Source organism: Thermobia domestica, chromosome 13 (genome assembly GCF_964235325.1).
Source record: "Thermobia domestica chromosome 13, izTheDome1.hap1.1, whole genome shotgun sequence".
Lineage (NCBI taxonomy): Eukaryota > Metazoa > Arthropoda > Insecta > Zygentoma > Lepismatidae > Thermobia > Thermobia domestica.
The window spans coordinates 178,197,673-178,222,311 of record NC_137466.1 but is presented as its reverse complement, the minus strand read 5'-3'; the positions used below and the strand labels follow the sequence as shown (position 1 = coordinate 178,222,311).

Sequence of the window (24,639 nt, the reverse complement as noted above, 5' to 3'; positions counted from 1 at the left end):
GTCACTGGAAGAGAGTCAAAATGGGCCTCGAAGGTGGGACGAAAATGACCCACTGCTCCGCCACTACAAAATTTCGAGGTCCTTCCTTTCGCATCGACTAGTGAATGTTCCGTGCCGTTTCGTGCCCCTATTTCCACGTTTTGTGCGTCACCAGAAATGTGTCAAAATGGGCCTCCAAAGTGTGACGAAAATCACTCACTGTTCCACCACTATCGAATTTCTAGGTCGTTTCTTTCGCATCGTTTAGTGCCTATTTTTAAAAAAGTTTTCTGCGCCTACTTCTCCGTCTTGTGCGTCACCGGAAGTGAGAAACCCATTATCCCATTTAAATAGAACTGAAAATAATTTACAAGGCCTCTACTGTCTCATCATCTCAACCATATATTTTCCTAAGATCAAGTATAAATATAATCTGGACTCTATTTCAGTAAAGCTCCCAATTATTGTGTCTGTAGAGTTGCCATATTACCCGAATTTAGCGGGTACCACCTGATTTTCAGGTCCTATATTCGTCCCTCGTTTAATCACGAAAAACCACCCGCTTTTTTGGATTGGAGAAAAATCTATGGCGACTTTGTTGACAAAGTGTTGTTATGAAATATATTTGTATGAATGTATGAAATATATTTGTATATATTCAGAAATGATTGCAAATTGAATTACGGTATCCTTAGCATTTTGTTTAGATAGATTCATTATTTTTCCTTTTAAAATGTTTATGCTATATTTCATATATTGTGAGACCGTGGTAATTTTGTATGTTAGTACGATTTCAAGTAGCAATCTTCAAAAATGATTAGAAATTTTATAAGAGGTGGACCATGACTCCTAAATATGTTTTACCTTTCTTATGATAAAAATTTAGAAATTATTTTGTGCTTCTTAGAGAGAAAACCTATGAACAATATCTGCCATTTATCGCTTTTTTTTAAAAAAAAAATTGAAAACTTGCCTTACAGATATCCTCACAATTACAGATATCTTATTGTAATACCTACTTTACTATTCGAGACTCACAATTGTTGAACTTAATAAAACATGAAAGGCAAAAACTAAATTTGCTTTACTTTATTTCAGAATTCAGTAATAATAATAATAATAATAATAATAATAATAATAATAATAATAATAATAATAATAATAATAATAATAATAATAATAATAATAATAATAATGGTCCGAAGGACACTAGGTCAGTATTTGTAATACACAAGTTCACATCAGTACTTAAGGTTTAGAATCCCCTTCTTTTCTAATATTAAAATATGGCAACCCTATGTGGCTTCCACAGTTAATATACAAGTTTATTAAGATTTATTCGTGTCAAACATGTGTCTATAGTTTAACTTCTAATAATTGTTTAAGAAATATAAAAACTAGAAGTAATAAATGCCTGTTTTATCCCCACAAAAATAATAGCCGGGGTTGATGTTAATTGAATTGTATTGATAGCGGTACATTCGTTTGAGAGGCTCGAAAAAAAATATTACTCGTACTTCACTAAACTCTCGTGTTTCAGCAAAGCGACAAAGTGTCTAAAATATTGGTGTGTTCGTGATCTAACATTCGATAAAGAGATGATCGAAGCTAAACAGCGATTTCGTCCAGAACTTAAGAATAGACCTCAAGTCCCTATACAAAAAGAATTATACAGGTTGTAGTTAAAACTGGGAGAGGGTAGGCGGGGCACAAGGTAGGGTAGGTTCAAATACACACTGTATGATTATTCTTCTGCAAAATTTTCTTCGTTAGATTATTCTAGGAGGCCCAAATATTAATGTCCTCCCCCTTGCAAAAAATATCTAACTTACGGCGCGCTGGTTAAGTCAAGCTAAATGAGTTGTTAATTGACCCTACCCCTAAACTAAATTTTAGATAAAGCACTATCTCTCTCTCTCTCTCTCTCTATATATATATATATATATATATATATATAGCGTGTTTCAAAACAACATCGACAACGTTTGGAAGGTGATTCCTGACACCAAGATAAGACAAGTAGTATAGACGAACCTTGGTGTACAAATGCTTCCTTTCGGAGTTATAGGCTGCCAAAAACATGAGAAAATGAACTTTAAATTCTCATAGGTCCAAAAATATATGACCTACCATAGTCGGGTTAAGACTTCACTTAGGAACTAGTATGTGTCCTATTCAAATATTCATGTTTCAAAATCCTGCGATACTCACGCAACAATTTTTATAGAGGTAGTTGGTGAGTGTTTCAAATTATATGCCCGTAGTCAAACCCTCTCTATACTAGGAATGCAATGGATATACCCGATTGCAATGAAATGAGCTGAGCGAGCTTAAACTACGTAATCAGGAAGCGTTTTTCGGTGATTATTCCTCGATGGTACATCGGATTTTTGATTTCGACCTATGTTGTCACTCAGCACGACATATTCTATCAGCGTGCTAAGATTGGTTGAGATCGGCCAAACGGTCTAGGAGGAAGCGTTTTTCGGTGATTATTCCTCGATGGTACATCGGATTTTTGATTTCGACCTATGTTGTCACTCAGCACGACATACTCTATCAGCGTGCTAAGTTTGGTTGAGATCGGCCAAACGGTCTAGGAGGAAGCGTTTTTCGGTGATTATTCCTCGATGGTACATTGGATTTTTGATTTCGACCTATGTTGTCACTCAGCACGACATACTCTATCAGCGTGCTAAGTTTGGTTGAGATCGGCCAAACGGTCTAGGAGGAAGCGTTTTTCGGTGATTATTCCTCGATGGTACATCGGATTTTTGATTTCGACCTATGTTGTCACTCAGCACGACATACTCTATCAGCGTGCTAAGTTTGGTTGAGATCGGCCAAACGGTCTAGGAGGAGTTCGCGGACAACCAAACGGCTAACCCGAGTATAAGAGCTTCGCTTCGCTCAGCTCAAAAATCATCGCGTGAGTACCTTAGGATTCTGAAAAATGTATTTTTGGGTAGGACACATATTAGTTCCTATGTGAAGTCTTTAGCTGACTTCGGTAGATCCCATAGTTTTGGAGCTGTGGATCGTTAAAGGTAAGTTTTTCATGCTTTCGGCAGCCTATAACTCCGAAAGGAAGCATCTGTGCACCCAGGTTCGTCTATACTTTCTGTCTTATCTTGGTGTCAGGAATGACATCCCAAATGTTGTCGGTGTTGTTTTGAAACACTCTGTATATATAGATATAGATAAACCTGCATGTTCCGAAAGGATATGAGATTGATAGTTTCAGCCTCTCTTGATGAAATTTTGCCTACAGCACTGTACATTGTGCATCATCATATAACTTAAAGAAAATATCTAGAAATAGTTTATTTTCGTTGTTCTGGTTTACATATTGCGAATTGTTCTATGACTGCCTACGTTCTTATGTATTCCAGAGCTTTGGGAAAAAGAAGTTGGCTCTGAGATGACCATAGGCCCAGCCACCACGGGCTACCGCCGAGTGGCTTTACGTTGTGAAGCAGATGATATGGATGTAGAAATAGAAATGGAGAATGATTTCTCTGGAGTGATGTACACCCGAGGGAGCTTTCACCAAAAGGATTCTCCATGCTTTTTAGATGCAGAGGGAGGGCGAAGCTTTTCCTTAAGGTTTCCATTGAAGAAATGCAAAACAACAAATGTAAGTACACGTAAAATATGTGTGAAAATAATTAAAATTAGTTATAGTAAGGTCGTATGACCAGCGAACTTCATGACTCGGAAGACTCAGAGGCAGTCAGACTCATGACTCACCAGAACAGATGACCCGGTTAGACATATGACCCGGAGACGAAACGTTATCATACACATGAGAAGTACGTGTGAGGTTACTAATGCAACATGAGTCCTTTCTTTTTGAGGCTTCCTACAAACTGGAAAGTTAGGGAAATTAAAGATAGTTAGGGAATATCAGGGAAAAAATTGATGTTTCTTCGGACGTTTTTGTTTTGATAAATGGAGAACACTTTAAAATGACAGAAATAGTATATCTTTAACGTAAAGCCATTATGAATCGCTGATGGTGCGAAATCGGTGGACTAGAATATGTGTAACCTACTACGTCACTTGCACTACTCATTCAGGTATTCTTTAGCTCGTCGAGGAAAGTTTACTGAGATTACAGAATGTGAAGTTGTAAAATTTCCTGTGAAGTTGTGCTGCGTCTGCTGGTTGAGAATGCGAGATGTTTTCAGAGCTAATTGGAAATTTGGGACTATGTAATTAAATTTCTACAACAAGCACAGCTGCCATACACGTAGCCTATAGAAACCCTGAAAAAGACAGCAGGCGATATATTTATAAAACGCAAACTGGCTCTCTGCAAGATGGTAACCATTGAATGCCAGCCCTTCTTGGATAAGTTTCAAACTTTAAGGCTAATGATTTCATGACTCATGTACCTGCTCGTTCTCATTTACATCTTCATTTCTTATAAATTCTGCGACGTTTAATCATTAACTTTTCCGTAATACATGAATATTTCGGGGAGATTTCGTCCTATAGATGATGCGTAATTTGCTCTTAAATTAATGAAAAAGCTCAAATTATTTTCAATAGTCTAGATTAGGTTTCTGGTAGAAAAGCCTAATATAGTTTTTGACGGGTACCGCAATTCCATGTTTAATTCGTGCTGTTGTCTGGTCTAAAGATCTATAGCCGTCATGTATCTTAAATAAAAGCTTCCAAATCATTTCATGGTAGGCCTCAGTTCGCTTTCCGATACGAGACCTCCCTAAATCCCCTCTATTTGTGATCCTTTCATATTCTTAAGGAGTTTGAAATATACTTTGTAATTTATTATAACCAAATCAAAGAGTCTTTCTTATTTCTTATTATAGAGAAAATAATAATATTCATAAAAACAGCCACATGTATGTGTGTGTGTGTGTGCGCGCGCTAGGGATGGTACCGAGACCGAGACTAGTCTCGGTCTCGTCTCGGTCTCGTCTCGAATTATCGAGACGAGACCGAGACCGAGACGGAGTTTTATATACCGAGACGAGACCGAGACCGAGACGGACTTTTAAACGCCGAGACGAGACCGAGACCGAGACAGACCTCTATAAATCGAGACGAGACCGAGACGAGACTTAGGTCAGTCTCGAAAGTCTCGGTCTCGTCTCGAATATTGATATTGATAAATACTAAAATTACCTTCACTCAAAATTTGTTTCGTTGCTGTGTTAGATAATATGAGAACGGTTGACTCATGTACAGTGGCGTATTTAGGGGGGTGGTTATTGGGCTCAAACCGCTCCCGAAATAAATTTGTGATAATTTTTTGCATTGCACGTACAACGCAAATGTTTCTTACTCGTTCTTCAAGCCTCTCCCGAAACAAAACCCACTGCTGATGCAACTAGAATTCTCCCTCTCTTTCTCTCTCTCTCTCTCTCTCTCTCTCTCTCTCTCTATATATATATATATATATATATATATATATATATATATATATATATATATATATATATATATGGTCGCGTTGCCACCCAGGTCCGCCCTGCACGGGTTCCCGGGGGCCCAACTTTAATTTTAAATGGAAGCAAGGGGTGAGTGGTACCTCGTTCGATAGATCTTGAAAAACTAAAAAGCGTTGTGGCAAAAGATCTTTCATATCGGGCACTGTATTCAAAATGGCCGCCAAGACATGTTGCCTCTATCAGATACAGTAAAACGTGCAGTACCAGACCACTAATATGAAAACGGTTGAACATAAATGAATCGAACAAAAACTCAAATAGAAAATGTCATGTGGCACATCGATTGATATTGTCGCGGAGACTCCCAGGGCCACTCTTCATGGGGGCCCAGGGCGCAACTTCAATATTGTAAATTGAAACATGGGGTGGGTGATACCTCGTTCGACATATCTTTAAAAACTAAAGAGTGCTGTTGCAAAAAATTGTTCATATGGGTCACCGTTTTCAAAATGACCACCAAGACATGGTATCTGCATTAGGTAAAACGTCCAGTATCACTAATATGAAAACACCAGAACAAATATTCGAAAGGGAAATCACAGAGTGTATTTATCATTCTATAGCTCGGGAATGTTGCAACAGTCGAAAAGATGATTCGAGTGCAACAGTCGAAAAGATGATTAGAGTGAAAGTGCCATAATGGAAAGGAAGAAATCTAACTCCTAGAAAATTATCGCTCCAACCTCAATCCGTACGTGAGTGATGCGGGAAGGATCGGTGATATTGCTAATAAGAGCCTTAGTTTTTGCAAATTGTATCTACGAAACAAAGTTATTTGAAATGTGTTTTTATAAGATATTAATGTCTCTGTAATGGGATAAAGTATGTAAAATTCTTGTTAAATGGTACCTTCCATTTTGATTGCGCGCAATGGTTTGATGCAAAAATGAATCAACTGAAATGCGAAACAAATTTGTCAAACAATGCAATTTTAGAACAAGGTTTACAAACGTTGGGTTTGTTCAACAGTCCTCTGCATGATATTGGTTCGCTTCTTTTCCTTCTATGTCTTCTTGCATGTGATAGAATATGAGTTTCACTGAGATGTTCACAGTTACATTCCGAATAACTTTCAATTTCAGTTGTGATCCTTAGTAACGAAACGGTACATATTGATGCAGATATGTCCCAAAAATCTAGCACGCAATGCGTTAAATTATCAGGGGCGAAGCGGCGAGTAAAATGTTGTTAAACTTGAATTTCACCTTATTTTTATTCACCTTATTTCACTTTATTTTTACTCATTATAGTACCAGTCGTTTGTACACACAAGTGTTTCAGACAAACCATATCTATTGCAAATAAAAGTAAGGTTCTCATTTGAGATTTTACCATTCATTCCCGCTTCACCTACTTACGGACAGAGATCGGAAAGATAATTTTCTATCATTTCCTCTTTTGCATCATGTCAATTATATTTTAATAATCTTTTCCTCCGTTGCATTATACTCGAGCCGTGGAATAATAAATACTCTCTGTGCTTTCCTATACGAGTTTTATTCTGTTCATTTATCTCCAACTATTTTCATATTAGGGATCTAGTGGTACTGGACGTTTTATCTGATACAGGCACCATGTCTTGGCGGCCATTTTGAAAACGGTGACCCATATGAAAAATCTTTTGCCACAACGCTTTTTACTTTTTAAAGATCTATGGAACGAGGTATTACTCGCCCCATGTTTCCATTTAAAATTTTAAAGTTTGGCCCTGGTACCCCATGAAAGGCGGCCCCGTGAGGCGCCGCGACAACACCATTCAGTGTGCCCCATGGCATTTCCTATTTGAGATTTTGTTTGGTTCATTTATGTTCAACCGTCTTCAAGATATCTCCGTGGAAAGATTAAAATGGGCCATCCTGGCTATATAGCCACGGACCCAGTATATGATCATGGGAGGGGCTAAACCATGGTTTGCCGTTTTATCCAGTGCAAAGGAAGTAGGATTCAAGTCCATTTTATCCAGTGCATACCTGAGGGTTAAAGGGGGCTATAGTCCCTATAGTTCTCCCCTAGGATCTGCGATATATATATATATATATATATATTAAAAATGCTGAAATTTTGTACCAAGTTGGGAAATTTTTCTTGATACTCTGCAATATCACTAGATAAACAAGCAATGTTGCTAAAGCAAAATAAAGTTGTATTTTCTCAAATTGCGCTACGTAAAGTATTACATATTTCTAATTTAGTTATTTAACAAAACCACAATAGCCCATACATTATTTAGTGTAGCTTGGAAATCTCTAATAACTCAAATGGCATGGACGGTGCAATGCGCATCAACTGTACCTCAGCGTCAAATACTGTGATCATGGTATAATATATTTCGAATGAATGAAGGAACAAAGCTACAAGAAACGGAAAATTTAAATGTTTCTAAAGACTTTACTTCGAAAACGCGCTGACATATCACGTCTCATCATGCAGATGCTTTCAAAAGACTTAAATGCTTATAACGCCATTTACAACAATTGTTATTTCAAATCGTTTCAGAGACCAGTGTTGCCAGACCAGTCAATTGGAAAAGCAGGAGATTCGAAGATAAAAAACATGAGAAAGCAGTAGACACATAGAGTGGTGGCGTTTGAATGTAAATCCGGGGAAGGGGGAGCAGTAAAATTTGCCATTATTAAGGGCGCAGTAGTCAAAACAAGCAGTCCAGAATTCATTTCCGATGAACTACGTTGAGCAAATGAAAGGGAAACGTCCCGATTTATATTAGTATTATTTGATACACACGTGTGTGAAGTAAAACGTAGTGAAAGAGCAAAGTGGAGTGGGAAAATGTCTTTTCATGCACATAGCGATAACTTAGCTATATGGTACAGTCACACATGATCGTGGCGTAAGACGATTTCTTGCTGACGATCGTGGAGAAATGATCTAAGCCACTCTTCCAACCCAAGTCTCAAGCTAAACAACACTTACTTGTAAATCTTACAGAAAGTCGTAAAAACTCTAACCATAATGCATATAGAAGATGACGTACAGTTGTATTCTTTGGATTCATATTATATACAGTAAAGCTCTATATCTATACGCTCTACAGAGCTTTGTGTATTACAACAGAGAAATTTCATCTTTTTATGTGAGGAAACATTCAAAATTCAATATTAATAATAATAGATTACTTCAACTTCTCGAATAAGAAAAAGCAGGAGATTGTTCACTTTTCATTTTCTTTCGCAGTAGATCAGTAGAACGGTGAGAAAGTAGGAGATCTCCTGCAAAATCAGTAGATCTGGCAACACTGTCAGAGATACCAAACACATTTGTAGTGATTGTTATACTGCTTAAAATGACGTATTTGTATTAAATTTTTATAATGATCATTGCTTTCCTTTGCTTCTATAACATTACAACAATAGTTTCTGGTTGTCTTAATTACAACAAGTCGCAGTTACATTATTTTAAGCAGTGTGGCTCACTTAAATAAATTGCTAAATATTATTCTAAATATGTGCAAATAGATAAACTGCAAAATATTTTAAAATTACTCGTAATTTGTTTCGTGGTACAAGAATGCTTTCAAGAGACGACGTTTTTCATAGTCTTTGGGCTCAGTGACGACGCCAGCTATAAGTTCCTAGGGGGGCAAAGGAGGGGCAGATACATTTTCGGGGGGGCGGCTATTTCCCACACCAAAAATCACATTTATTATGTTTGACTTACCTTACATTGTGTATTTCGTTGTTGTTTTTATATTAGGCCTATATAATAAACTTATTTCAAGTAAAATTTGTAACTAACAAATAATTAACGTCTGCACATGAAATATTTTTCAATGCAACTTTCGAAACCTAAGTTTTATATATATATATATATATATATATATATATATATATATATATATATATATATATATATATATATATATATATATATATATATATATATATATATATATATAAATTTACTAGGGGCTGCTAAAAATCTCGTAATCCAACCCAGAAGGAGTGTAGGTACTAGGTAGAAAGATGAAACTAGTTTTGAAAAACATGTTTTCAACAAATTTTCATATTAATAATGAAGTTCTTATTGCTTTCTCAGGCCTCTGAAGTGATCATGTGCCCAAACAGCGAATTTCACGAACATCCAGATCACAACTATTATAACATTTTTGTTCCAACAAGGATAGTCACTAAAGTAAATTAATGAGAAAATTAGTGAAACACTACTGGACTCTCCTCCATTATATACAGTGGTGAAGAAGTCCAAACGTTGCGGTTTCTCAACAAATTATGCTTTACATCCAGTGACTGTTCCCGAAGTCATGGATGCAATTTGTGACATTATTCTTGAAAATTGCAGCATATTAGCCAGTGGTGGATATAACCTGGGGCCGGGGATCCTAGGCCTCCCCAGTTTTTGAATGACAAACGATATACTTATTATAGTCTGAGGTCTGGCTGCAGCCCCCTTCCCCAGTTTTTACCGTCTCACTGTCAGTAAAACTTGTGTCAGAGATTGTGGGCATTTCTTTGGAACGCGTCGGTAGTATAATTCAGAATGGCTTGGGTATGAGCAAGTTCTCGACACTGTGTTCCCAAAAAATCTGTCAGAAGAATAAAAGACTGACGGCATTAAGAGAAGTCTTCTTCCAGTTTGAATGTAATGCTGATTATTTCGCTCACGAATAGTAAACATGGACGAAATATGGTTGTACCACTATGATCCTGAAAGGAAACAACAGTCAATGGAGTAGTAGCACTCATTTCTCCCTCGCCCAAGAAGTTCAAGACACAGAAGTAGGTTGAAAAACTGTTTGCAACATTCTTCTGGGACAAATATGGAGTCGTACTCATAGACTACCTCCGCAACGGTCAGATATTTAATTGAGAATCTCTACATTACTCACATAACTAAAGAAAAGTTCAAAGTTCAACACCGCGGAAAATGAAAAGAAAGAAATTGTGTTCCTTTAAGAGAATACACCTGTCCATCGAACCCCTGCGAACACAATTAGATTGCATAATCTAGGATTTCAATGTCTAGATCATCATCCTTATTCCCCAGATTTAGCTCCGTCTAACTATTGCCTGTATTTATTTCCCAAACTTAGATCTGATTGAACTTTAGATCTGATAAGGGTAGTGTTACGAACAGTGGTGCGAGGAAGTCTCCAGATTTTTTTTAACTTTTGCAAAACTGGAGCACTGTACAAGGTAGTATATTGACTCTCGGGGGAAGTATAGAAGAAGTAAAACTTCACAATTCCGCGTGTACTCCTGGGTTGGGCTACGAATTTTTCAGCAGCTCCACGCACATTTCTAGTCAATATGGTAGACGTCATGTCAGTACTTTGAAACAAAATAAGTAAGGGAACACTAGTATATACCAATTACTAACTAAAGATCAGCACTCTGACAATACGTTTTATTGGGAGCTAAAAAAATATCGATCTAATTCCATACATTTATTATTATTATCATTTGCAGGATGGGAAAACAACTTTTTTTCCTTTAAAAAATTAAGCCATGGTAGTCGCAAATTAAGCTGTTATAAGCCCATCCTCCGAATATTGAAAGCCGAGAATAATGTTTCAGGAAATAAAAATATAGAACCTTTAAACAAAACAAAATATGAAACTGAAAACTTCAAAACTGGATAAATACAAACAAGTTAGAATTAGTCCCAGAAGCGACAGTCCTATTAGCGACAGGAACTGTTAACTGTCCTATGAGCGACCGATTCATTTACATTGAGACGATGGAAGATGATATGATTCCCTCTCGTGAAATATGTTTGCCTCTGGCGTTATTAGCGCCCGAACAACCTTGCTACGAAAAATGTACATGCCAGTAATACAGTTCATCAAATATATTTTTCCTCTACAGTGAGTGCAAATAAAACTTATTTTAATTTTGAGTTAGATTTGACATAAAACATATCAAATAACTTAGCAAGACAACAGGGACATTTCCATGAAAAGTATATTCTTATGTAATTATTGAAAATCCAGTTGTAATATCCCCTTTCTTCAAAAGCTCTGTTTTCTGTACTTAATTTGATTCAAATCTAATTACTCACTAAGCACAGTAATACATTTTATTTTGAAAACCTTAAATGTGTAACAGTTTCGCTAACTATCTACTTTTTAGACTTCCAAAGACACTGAATAAAATGAAAAAAGTCAATGATAAAAGACAGCTTTTGAGATCCTTTACATCTGATTGGGTATTCTCAACCAATCTCACCAATTACAATGCAGTTCACTCTAAACAATATAAAAGGTAAACAAACTCTTTAAACTACCTTCCTCCCTATTGTAAGCTACAAAAACGTAAACTAATTGCTTAATTTGCCTTCCTTCCTTGTTTCGACTTATACATAAAAGCTTGTCGTATAGCAATCTGAAATACGAGTAATCTCTTAGTCTATAACTAGACGAACTGTTAAGTCCTGCGAGAGATTTGTAACTTGTGTAATAATTTCTTCGAATACATTTTTTTAAAGATTTCTTTGATATCCTCAAGTGGTGAACACCCTCTTTCCATGGGCGCCCGATGGGAAGGCAGGGATCACCCCCCTGGCTCACTAAAATGTATACGTAATATAGCAAACCACGTATATTAAATACCAGATATACCAGACATGGTACAGCAACTATGAAGATGCCCCTCCCTAGAAAATTTTCTTCGGGCGCCCCTACCTCTTTCTGATTTCTTTCTTATGCCATAAACATATTCAATCTAAACTTATGCTCCCCATCATTTTAACATGAAATTTTTAATTATATTAGAATCATAGACAAAGGCGGAGCTACTCTAAATATTTAGTTAGTTTTCCTCTTGATATAGTCATTGTATTCATAGAAAGTAATTCAAAAATATTTAGGAAAAACGTAGAAAATATTGTTAGTGTAATGAGAGTAGTCTCACGTATTAAATTAAGGTAGAGCGAAATTTTTCATAGTACATTTTGTTAGGTTCTAAATCGCATTAGCATGAAACAAGTTAAAGAAGAGAGAACCTTGCCTTCTTCCATTATCTTAGTATGAACGCATCGGTGACTCATAGAGCAGTTAACAGATCGAATCGGTCGATCATAGGACAGTTAACAGTTCCTGTCGCTAATAGGAATGTCGCAAGTGGGACGACACCAACAAGTTATGAAATTGCTTTTACCTTTCTTTTGTTTCTAATCAAAGTTGATCCAATGAGAAGAAAACAAGTCCACCAAATCTACTATTGTTCGCTATTTACGATAATTAAAAATCATAAGAAAGAAGTATAACTAAAATTTATCGGAAAAGGCGCTAAATTAGAAAACAGAAATATGCGTGCATACCCAGACGCTCAAAGAAGAAAGCTTGAGGACTAATCTGCCACATAGTAAATGCATGGAAAGTAGACTACAATTTGACAATGAGATTGGTTATGATACCGATATAAAATACTATATGTAGAATGTTTTATGATTGTAGGAGTCTGGATGGCATTCAGGGGGGCAGGAGTAGCCACCAGGGGGGCGCTCGCCCCCTTGCCCCCCCTCTGGCGTCGTCACTGTTTGGGCTACTTATAATGTTAATGTTTAAGTCTTCGTTCCAGCAATACATGTAAATGCAAATTGTAACTGAAATTAAATGTAACTGATATATTTTCAGTAACACTAGTTACTCTCCCTAACCCTTAGGCCTGGTGTACACCTTAGATTAAGAGCGTGCTTAATTAAAAGTTCTAATTACACACTAATTACATTTCACTTGCTTTAGTTTGACCACCGACCACCTCAAACTCGATCTATACCAAATAGCTATATACAATAATTCAAGAACTTACAGTTAGTAATACACAATGTTCACTTTTGTCTTGTTTTGTTTTAGTTTATCGTCCCACAGTTATACTAGGGCGGCTAAAGGAGACGTGGAGCTAATGATTATAGTGGAATCCGAACCACTTCGGTCGTTCAACTTTACCCCTACCGGAAATCGAACTCCAGATCACGCGAACCGAAAACAAGAGTGCTAGCCGCTAGACCAAATGGGGGTCCTCACATTGTGTTGATTTAAATCATTTAGTCAGAGTTGCCAGATCTGAAGATTAAAAAGTAGCGTGTCTGTACTCCGAAAGTAGTGAATTCGAACTATTTGTACCCCAAATATATAGGAATGAATACTGATGGTGCTAATTAAATAATTTAATATGAGCTGGAAAGTGTGCTGGACGTATTGCAAGAAGAAATTATGATCGACGGACGAAAACAATTCTAGACTGAATACCACGAGACAAAACCAGCCTAGGAAACCTCCCCATACAAGAAAGTGTGACGAAATCAAGAGCCACTGAGGAGTAACCTGGAAAAGAATTGCCCAAGTTAGATAGTTGTGGAGAAGAATTGGAAAGACCTTCATTTAGCAATGGATTGATAATGGTTGATTATGATGATGGTGATGATTTTAGTATATCTGGACCTCGGAGGTAAACTAAACCAAGTCATAATTTCGTAATTTTACAGATACGAAAAACCGGTTCCTCAACTAAGACTAAATATATTACTTTTACTAGGTAAGGTAGGGTAAAAATGGATCCAAAATTTAATGAAAATCAGAGCGAAAAAAATATTTTTGACTATTCAATCCATCATGTTGCAGCAAAACTACGAAAATTAATACAAAAGTAAACTAGAAAGTTAAGAATGACTTGTTTTGGCGAGTGAGAAAAAATAGATACAGATAACTCGAATTACCTGTATGCCATGTTTCGCAAGTAATTTTTAATCAATATAAAATTTCAACGTAATGAAGCAAGATTAGATTTCTCGAATAAAGATTGCATGCACCGTTGAGAGCTCAGGAATAAGATTAATCTGTTACGGCATTGGATATGTGCTTACGTAATGCATTACGACCTTATGAACTTGTGTAAGAAAGAGAATGCACTTAAAATGAGACGCGAACTATGCGAAACATCGGACTTTGAATCTAATTTGTTTTGTGATCCAACTCGAGACCTCAGATAGCAAAGATGAGTGTAGTAGCTCCCACCACAAGGTTCAGGACGTTCGTGTTATAAAGTGTCAATTAAACACGGAGAAGTGAAACGGTAATATAATATAACATTTCATCAATTTCAAACAAATTACGTATATTGTAGTAATAATTTACCCTATTTGTTAAGATAATGAACGTTATATTTTGTTTTTAAAATGACAGTCAAACAGAATGTATTGAATAATAAATGAGAAATTGTAAAGTTTCAATTTCGGTACGATTAAATACATTCGTGCTGCTATGTGTTGCGTTATCCGTTAGGAGGTATTGAACAATTCTGATTCAAAGGAAGGAAATAAACTACTGTAGAGTACTGGAGTTAATTTAATAGAGTTTAATTGTATACGCAGTTCTGAGGCTATATGAGACAAAGTCTATTGCTGAAAGTGAAATATGGGTTCTATTTGGGTTTAGCGTGATATATCCACTGATCATTGAACCTGAAATACGCGCATGGAAAGCATTAGCACTAGCAAATTAGCTACGAAGAGGTACACGATACCATAATTCTAAGTCAAAATGAAAGGAAAAAATAAGCGGAAACGACAGACTGTACGAGAATAATAGTTTCACTATTTTAATTTCACATTATTTATTTCGAGACTTTCGAGACTTTCGAGACGAGACCGAGATTTGGTACTCGAGACCGAGACCGAGATCGAGACAAGCATCTGTTGACCGAGACGAGACCGAGACCGAGACGGTAATCTTTTACTCGAGACGAGACCGAGACCGAGACCGTTATTTATCAACCGAGACGAGACCGAGACTGTACAAAGTCTCGTCTCGTCTCGTCTCGATACCATCCCTAGCGCGCGCGCACGGCCGCATTTTGTGCGAGCTGGGGCAAGCATCGGTTTTTTTTTTTTTTTTTTTTTTTTTTTACAATGAAGCCATATTGGTCGAGAGATTTAAAATATCATCCGGCATACGTAGGCGGCTGTATTTGCTGAGAGTATATAATATGTGGTCATACAGCCATAAATAAAAGTGGGTATAGTATGTTACATAATTTTTATTCTATTTACTTCTGTGGTTCGCCAATTTTAGATCGAGGCCATTGTGATCAAGGAAATTAAAAAGGTGTGCGTACCAGTAAAAAAAAAAAAAAAAAAAAAGGCCACAATGTCGCTTTAGGGACGACATCATTCTGATTTTCCAACGCGGCCAATATTGGCTGAGCAAATTAAAAATTGCATCCAACATATATACTGGTTAAAATAACAACAGATACCAAAAGTAAATGATGAAATGAAAAAGTGCACTTCAATTAGAACTATCACCAATTGTGGTGGATATATTGATTCATTTTGAAGTTCACATAACTCAATTATTTTACGCCTTTGTTCAGGGTGGCATATTATTCTAGTTTAAAAAATAAATATATTGTTTTTTTTTTTTTTTTGCTAGTGAAGGAATTGCCCATTAGTTTCTATTATTATTATTATTATTATTATTATTATTATTATTATTATTAGTAGTAGTAGTAGTAGTAGTAGTAGTAGTAGTAGTAGTAGTAGTAGTAGTGGTGGTGGTAGTAGTAGTAGTAGTAGTAGTAGTAGTAGTAGTAGTAGTAGTAGTAGTAGTAGTAGTAGTAGTAGTAGTAGTTAACCTTTAACTCTTCGACTCTGCTAATTGCATGTATACTAGCAACATGTCTTGGCGTCAGGTAGAAGGTAGTACAGCTAGCGACAACTATTAGTCTGAGTGTGAAATATTAGGAGATTGAAGCGTCTTCTTTGTATAATAAGGATTATTAGTATAGGTGAGTCAAGTAATTTCGTCACTTCCGCTGTAGACCTAAGTGCAAGGTTCCAAACATCACATTTTCGGTTCAAAACAACTCGTCTGTTACGTAAATAAAACCTAGGCTGATACTTATTTCACTTTATTTTCATGTAAATACGACTTCCTATCTTACTTATCTTTGATCCTTTTACTCTTTTAAGTTCCTTCTTTCGAAAATTTAACTAAAAATTGAAATTTCTCTAACATTAGGGTATATTATATTTATAGAATAGGATTCAATGTAATATATAACCATTGGAAGTTCCATATGCAGCTCATGCCTTTGGAACTCATCGTGAACAAATAATCCTGGAAGCACTGGTGAATGAAGTTGTGAAGTAGTGTTAATGTGATTCGAATGCGTGAAATGTGAATTTATTACGAAACTCTGCTTATACTGAACGGAATGGAAATAAAGTAGGTGATTGCTTACCTAGCACTTATTCGAATTTACAGTGATAACTGCTTCTCTCAGCCTCATATCTACGCAAGTGTTCGCATGAAACTTTAATTAAGCCCTGAGTCTCTTTATTTTTCGAGGAGGGCACGGTTGCTCAGTGATAGAGCGCTTACCTCTGTTGTGTGGGGTCGTTGATTCGATTCCCGGTCAAGTAAGCTTGTGATTAACAACATCGTGTTCGTGGGTTTACTCAGATTTACCTTACTTTAATTACCGGTTTACCTTAGCCTGAAGGGCATAAACGTGGGACGCTAAACTGAAAGATTTCATTGCATGTTTTTCTTTATTTTTCGACCCTTAATTTAAAAATAGAGTAAAATGTTGAAGAAGTTACGATTTTTTAATGTATACGCTTAAGCTAATAGTGGTTACTGTATACTTTTTTTTTTTTTCCTTCAGGAAAATGAAATTTACAGGAACGTGATAGTGATCCAACATGATGATGAGTTAATCATGCCAGGTGATGCAGCTTTCGCTTTGGAATGTGATTTTCGGAATCGTAACATTACAGTAAATTCTTCGCTTTCAACAGAAACAAGGTAGGAAGTTAAAAATAAATTAAGAAACACTTATTATTATTTATTTATCTAAGTTTTTGCACAAAATATTGACTTATTATGTCAATTACGACTTTGAAAGAATGTGCGGTACCTGTCAGAAGAATTCTTTGGTGGAGGTTAACGTCAAAGTTATAAGTGGCTAGATGTTCTAGGAGGAGTACGAGGAAGTGTTATGCTAAGCTTCATGTTGTGAAGAGAGTAGCAGAAGAAATGTCAATTTGTTTTCTTTCAACAATGTCTTCAAAATCGAACTCCATCTTACCCGAGTTTAAGGGTATACAGGGTTATTATAAATGATTGGAGCGATTTCACAGCTCTATAATAACTGTATTACTGTACATATTGCGATTTTTTTTTCACACACACAGAAAAAGTCAAAAATGTTTTTGTTAACAATTACAAATGTTCGATATGTGTCCCCTTAGTGATTCAAGAGACATCAAGCCGAAAATCAAGTTCTTCCCACACTAGTTTTTTTTATCTCTCTTTCATTCCCATCTTGCGATGGGCGGGCCGTAGAAGGTTACGCCTTCTCTTTGGCCAGTGTGACGCTTTACTGTTTGGTGATTAGTATGAAGATCGTAAACAGGTTCCAATAGATAGTTAGAGTCGATCATAAAAATATCGACTTCGTAGCAGGGGTTGGTCAGCTGTGTTATTTGAAGCACCGTAAGGAAGTAAGGGAGTTATTTGTCGGTGTGCGGGTTACGGCGAGTTTAGTGATTAGAATTTTATCATAGGTGACAATGTAAAGCATGTATGGTGGTTCCACACTGGGCGCAGCATGTTCCTATCAATGAGTTCAAAAGCATTGTTGATGCAGGCTCGCAGTTTTTGGCTGGTTTGCTGGTAGAGGAGATGTGAACACTGAATCTTTCACATAACCTCGCACAAAAAAAATCGCATAGGGTTAGGTCAGGAGAGCGCGGAGGCCATGACATGGAATGCTTTCTCGGCGCCTGTCGCTATCTTGCCTCACTGCTCACTGCTGCGCTCTCGTGGGAGAAATCTGAAGACATCTGCAACAATCAAAACTTTTTGAGTTTTTCTACGTCACTGTTGAGTTTTGTTGCAATATCTCAATTACTAGAGCTACAGTGAATTTATGAAATCGCTTCAGTCATTTATAACAACCCTGTAGTTCTACAAAATTTTATATGTCTAAGCCTGATGTTTCAGGCAGATCTCATGAATGGCGAGGATACTTTCATTCCCTTTTGTGGTTGAAATTCGCAAAACTTTGGCCTATGTCTAACAAGGTACATTCGCGAAGTATCCCCTCGGGATTAATCTAAAATTGATTTAAATGCAAAGTTCTCCGCGGCCCAAAGTGTATTGTACTAATTTTAGTGGCCCATACGGGTAATTTGTATATTTATGGGCCTTCATATATCCGGAATTCATACACTACTAAAACCTTGGTCATAAAATTGCTTTTAGTTTCTTTAGATGTAACTGAACATGAATGTGGGCATATGCAAAACAAATTGGATCAAGTGTTGCTTCTCTAACACGTGTTATCCACACCAGTCGCCATCTTGGATCCGACATATTGGATTCAACTTTCGTTTTTTTTTTTTTCAAATGGGAATAGGTGCATATGATACATCAAATTCATACAAAATTTTCTCGGTAATTCATTGGTGTAGTGAGTTTTACGGTAGCTTGTACCATTTGAAAGATATTGATTGCATGTTAAATGTGAGGCACTTCACAAATTCAACCATTAAAAAGTGCAATGCCCCGTATGTATATGTGATCTTTTACGTGATTTATTGTTGACTAAATGTTTTCTGAACGTACATACATACAGACACACAGACGTAAATAGGATATGGTAGATTTTCACCAAAATCTGATCGTATCTAGATTTACATTAGGCATTTTGTTCGTAATACAATACTTCCTTGTTATAGTATAACATGGAAGTAATAACAATCACTCACAGAAATGTTGTAAGATTATGACACCAATGTTGTAGAGAGTTTGTTTATACCTACAGTACTTTTCCAGTTAGAAATTATTTTGATTTGTCAACATCAAAAACGTAAGCGTAACTGATATTACTCTGGAATGTCTATTCGCGAAGTGCCTAGAGGGATTTAACATGTATTATCTCGCAAATGGTACAAACCACCGTAAAACTCACTACACCAACGAATTTCCGAAAAATTTTTATATGAATTTGATGTATCACATGCATCTATTCCCATCTGAAAAACTGAAAGTTGAATCCAATATGGCGGATCCAAGATGGCGGCCGGTGTAGATAACACGTGTCAGAGAAGCAGTACTTGATCCAATTTGTTTTGCATATGCCCACATTCACGTTCAGTTACATCTAAAGAAACTAAGATCAATTTTGTGACCGAGCGTTATGATTGAATTCCGGGTATATGAAGGCTCATAAATATGCAAATTATTCATATGGACCGCTAAAATTAGTACAATACACATTGAGACATGGAGAACTTTACATTTAAATCAGTGTTACATGAATCCCGAGGGGACATTTCACGAATGTTCCTTGAAAGAATCATTTATACAAACTTGGTGTTTTCAAGATTCAATGCTTTGAGATCTGGTGGGAGCTGGGTCTGTTACTAATTCAATTTAGACTTTTCTAGAAACAGATTTGTGTATAATATGATCCAGTGCGTACGTAGGGAAGAGGTTTTAGCGTTTTCTTTTTGAATAAGATATAGAAAAATAAACATTTACCATATTCAGATCATGTTTAACAGTTTATTTCCTGTAAAGTAGCCCAAGAATCATAAAAAGTGAATCAAGGTTCTTACAATTATTGGACTCGTTTCATTTCTACTAAAAGCTATAATTTGACAATTTATTATATAAAGTAGTTTCCTTTGTATATTACATAGCTCCAGAATTTTCTTTTTGAAGTTTTATATCGTGATCAATGTTCTTTGTTACAGCTCAGTTATCTCCAGCATTAGCTTAGCCGATCCAGATCCTGCTGGGAAAGAGTTACCAAGACATCGTCGTTCAACTGTCTCCAATCACACGAGGACAGTTATTTTTACACCAGATGACATCAGGCCTAGAAGAAAGAAATCAAAATTACCTAAAGACGAACTTTGACATCAGTCATAAACTAGAAACATTCTATTCTAATGACAGTCATTAAGACCAAGAAAGTGTTAACTAAAAAGTTTAAACCACACCGAATGAGTAACAAAACCCAAAATATATACATGTATATATTATGAAAAGATTATATTTATATTGATAGACAATTAAAGAATTCTACCTTTATGACTGAATACAATGGGGTAAGACATTTTCCTGAGCATTTTTAAAAACTAAATCGATAAATGTATATGTTTAACTACTGCATCTTCAAACATGGGCGATTCATGAGTTTGGAACAGTGAGTACACACAGGCTCTTCTTAAAGAGCACTATGGTTCGCATTTTATGTAAACCTTTTGTCTCAATATATCCTTACCCTTGAAACTGAATATATATCAATGATAATAAATAAAGTAAAAATAATATCAATAAAATATGAGACATAAATTTAAATTATAAATTTAGTGTCAATGCATTTACCATTAAAGTTTCTGAAATGTATTGTGTCTGTAAAAACATATTTGTAAATTGTATATGGTAGTATAAACTGAGTACTAAGCTACAGAGGGAATCCTTAAATTCATGACTTAAAATTGACACTATATTTTTCTATTTCTTGCTTGTATGTAGAATAGGCTAAATGTTTTGGAAAATAATTGACCTAAATAATTGTATTTTTTCACAACGAAGAATTTGAAGAAAGTATATTCTGCTTTCACTCTTGTAAATATTAATACTAAAAAATTGCTGTTGTGATTAGATGATGATAATTAGTACATGGTAAGCATTAAATTAATGCATTGTTAACTTTGGTTGAGTCAAACAAGTGACAGATTTGTAGCTTGTGTACGAACTGTAGACTACTAATGTTCACAATATTGAAACATACCTGCGGTATGCATCGATAGAATTGAGCCAAAATAACTGCAGCAAACGAGTTAAAATAATCAATTGTACAAAAGAAGATAATTTAATTATAATAGAGGTGAATAATGAGTTATGCAGTAAGTCAGTGTTCATATACAGTAAATCTTTCTTTCAATTTCACAGAAAATTGTCAAAATAGATAAGTGGTTGGTTTACATTGTTATAAGAGTACATGGCTGTATTTATATTAAATGATTTGTATTATATTTTGCGACAAAATTCATCATGCAGTTCAAGTACAAAAGTAACTAAATAGGTATTATTGGATATCGAAATTAAACTAAGGTGACGAATTTGTTTTACCCAAATAGTTCTTGAAATGGGATAGAAACAGTGGCTCATATCGTGAAAACTTTCAAGGATAATCCAGAGAAACAAAATTAAATAAACTGTAAATAAAATAATGATTAAAATATTGTGATAGACGGGTATTTCTGATCCTGAATACGAACGAATTTACAGCGACACAAAATTCAAGTCCTACATATGTTCAACTTCTTTATTTTTTAGTTACATATTTATTTAAAGAATTATTAAGTGTAGTTAGTTTTCATGTTAAATCAGTTTCATCAAATGATGCAATGGTATCTACTGTACCTCTGAGTATATTGAGTATATGTAATATTTAATATTTCCCATCCCTTGCTTTAGATTTTTATACTAAACATATTTGAGAAAATTCTCTCAACATTACAGTCATTGTTGAAAATGATTCTAGCAGATAATTTGTATTACAGTATACATTTTCCGCTATATTTCCTCTAACAGAGAGAGAGAGAAGTTTTCTAAAACTAGATACTCAAATAAGATCCAACGTTATTTGGTTTAAATGGAAATTTTCTGATAATTTTCAGAAATTTCTGGCAGTAATTCCTTCTCATACATACAGTGTGTATCCAAAGTGCCAGAGCCATAGGCCAACTTCGTTGTGAGTAAAAGTACGAAAAATGGAAAGAGAGAAAAGTTGTTTGAAACAAAATTCAAACGTTGGATACTGGCTGAATTGATGTGGCTGATTCATCACCGATTTTGAACAGGAATTTCATACCGGAAGTTGTTGGATCCTGATGTCTGCTTCACTGGATATTTTGGCTTTCCTGTGAACAATAGGAAATAACAATTATTACTAGTTTGAAGTCAAAGAATCAAAGTATGTTTACCTAAAATTTCATCATCATATTGCAAATAATAAAAATATTATACCCATTTGTGCAAAAAATATTGAATGTCTTTTGTAGTTACATTAAGTAATATGACTAAAAAAACAAAGATACATAAAAATTCACACTGTCTTGATTCTTAAGAAACCCTTCAACTAAAATAATTGTAAAAACAGGGTTTGTTTAGAACAAAACATAGATGTGAATTTCACAAAACTATGTTGAGAGTAACGAAGTCATACCATTAAAATTTGTTTCTGTAACATAAAAAAAAGAGATAAGCGGAATCAATAAAAATCTGAATAAATATTTTTGTTCATTTCCATATAACAGTCTTCAATTAGCATCAAACAAGAATTAGTCGCACCAATATTATTCACTTTGTTTTGAGAATTTACGTTCTACTTTTAATTCTGGGATAGTGAAACAATTTAATTCTGAGTGAAAGAACGGAAATATATGTTAGCAAAATACGTAAGCTCTGTAACGAATCAGACGAAATGTTCCTGATGTGTGAAAGCAACATACCACACTAAGAGTCATATTGACAACTCTTATGGGTATTTTAATATAATGTAATATATTCTTTGAAGTTTGAAATGCTTTTCAAACATGTATTCTTGATTTAACGTTTCACAGGAGTGATGAGTGTGTTCTCGACTTCCCTTCGTGTTAGTTTAAACAAAAGACTATTAAAATTCGTAATTGATAATTTTTTGTGTTAAAGTTCTGAAATGTTACTTATAACATACAGGATATGTCACCAATTTTCCGTATTCTGACAATAGTGGAAAATAAGAATTTTAGGAACTCCCCCCCCCCAAAAAAAAAGGATCAAAAGATTGCGATCTTGATCAATAATAATTAGCTTTTGGATGAGGGACTACAAAATTTTTGAACGTCCGCTAATTCGAGTTTTTGTATTTTCTACGGAATAAGTACATCGTACTGAGTTAGCTGATGGTTTGGGTTCGGCTACACTATATGTAGTTCTCCATTATAAGGCGTACAATAAAATTTTTGATTGAAATGTATTGGATCGTTTGATCCAAAAATCAGAGGTCGAATGTTTCTTTCTGTGAAATGATTAGAAGTTAAACTTTCTTGTAAAAAATGCGAAACTTTCTTGTAAAAAGATTGCGATCTTAATCAATAATAATTAGCTTTTATTATTGATCTTAAATAAAACACCTGAAATCAAATACGAAAAGAAAAAAATGTTTTCACGATTCTGAAAAACTAACTTTTTGTAGATACGTTTCTATGACACAGCCGTCAATATCAAAATAAACTACTGTACTTAGCGGTTAGAGCTGCCGACCATGGGTGCCCGAAGAAAACTTTCTAGGGGGTGCATCTCCCTGATTGCTATATGACTTTTGGTATTTTTTTATTCGTATTTAGAAAATCTTAAGAAATTTAAGTTGTTTTCGTGAGACAGGGGGACTTGCCTCCGCTTCAGGCGCACATGCTGCCCACCCAAGGTCCGTGACACACACCCTTAAATTCTCTTGACATATTTCCCCACAAAAGCCATACTTATTCTTAAATTTTCTCATTAATTCTGGTGTCTAATTGTTCTTTCGTGAATTAAAAATCATTTTATTGAAATCTGTAAGTGCTATCTGTTTTAAATGCAGTTCCTCTGAGGAGCATGGCATGTTTAACTGCCCTCGCAGTTTATGTTTGTGTTCCTGAAGTATTTAACTAAATGTCCAAGTACCTAGGATACAGTAGAACACCACGGAGATAAATGACCCAGTTGGAATATTTTTTTAATAACTAGCCTTTGATGAACGGGGTCCCGGGTTCGATTCCCGGTGAGAGAGTCTAAAAATGTTAACACATTATGGTAGTGCGGATTTCACTTTAAACTGTAAGTCTACATCTCAGTTAGCCTCGATGCTGAAAGGGACGCTCAATTTCAACCAACTAAATTTGTTCTTCCTGTAACATTAAAAAAGAATAGTTTTAAAACAAAATGTTTTGTAAAATTAACGGATTTTGTACTGTATCATACTATAACGTCTTTCAGAGTTATCTAATAGAATAGCAATGGAAGCGTGAAAGCTGTGGATTTTTTTCTAATAGTTCCGTTCTTGACAACACAAGAACTCTAACCTAGTATTGATAACAGTGGCAAAATAATCTATGTATGAACTTGACCTTATTAAGCAAATAATACACAGACTATCTGGAA

General features: G+C 35.4%; 1 protein-coding gene across 2 annotated transcripts in view; it reads left to right on the top strand.

Moving 5' to 3' along the window:
- Positions 1–22,766, top strand: part of LOC145668803 (uncharacterized) — a 39,263-nt gene extending 16,497 nt beyond the window's left edge. Inside the window, exons 3-5 of one of the 2 annotated variants that reach the window (XM_081736971.1) lie at positions 3,372–3,616; positions 17,099–17,238; positions 20,196–22,766. In XM_081736971.1, the coding sequence (XP_081593097.1) occupies positions 3,401–3,616; positions 17,099–17,238; positions 20,196–20,361 (522 nt within the window). In that variant the 5' untranslated portion in view covers positions 3,372–3,400 and the 3' untranslated portion in view covers positions 20,362–22,766. The remainder of the gene's footprint in view (positions 1–3,371; positions 3,617–17,098; positions 17,239–20,195) is intronic. The other variant, XM_081736970.1, reaches the window with a different exon arrangement.
- Positions 22,767–24,639: the final 1,873 nt, after the last annotated feature.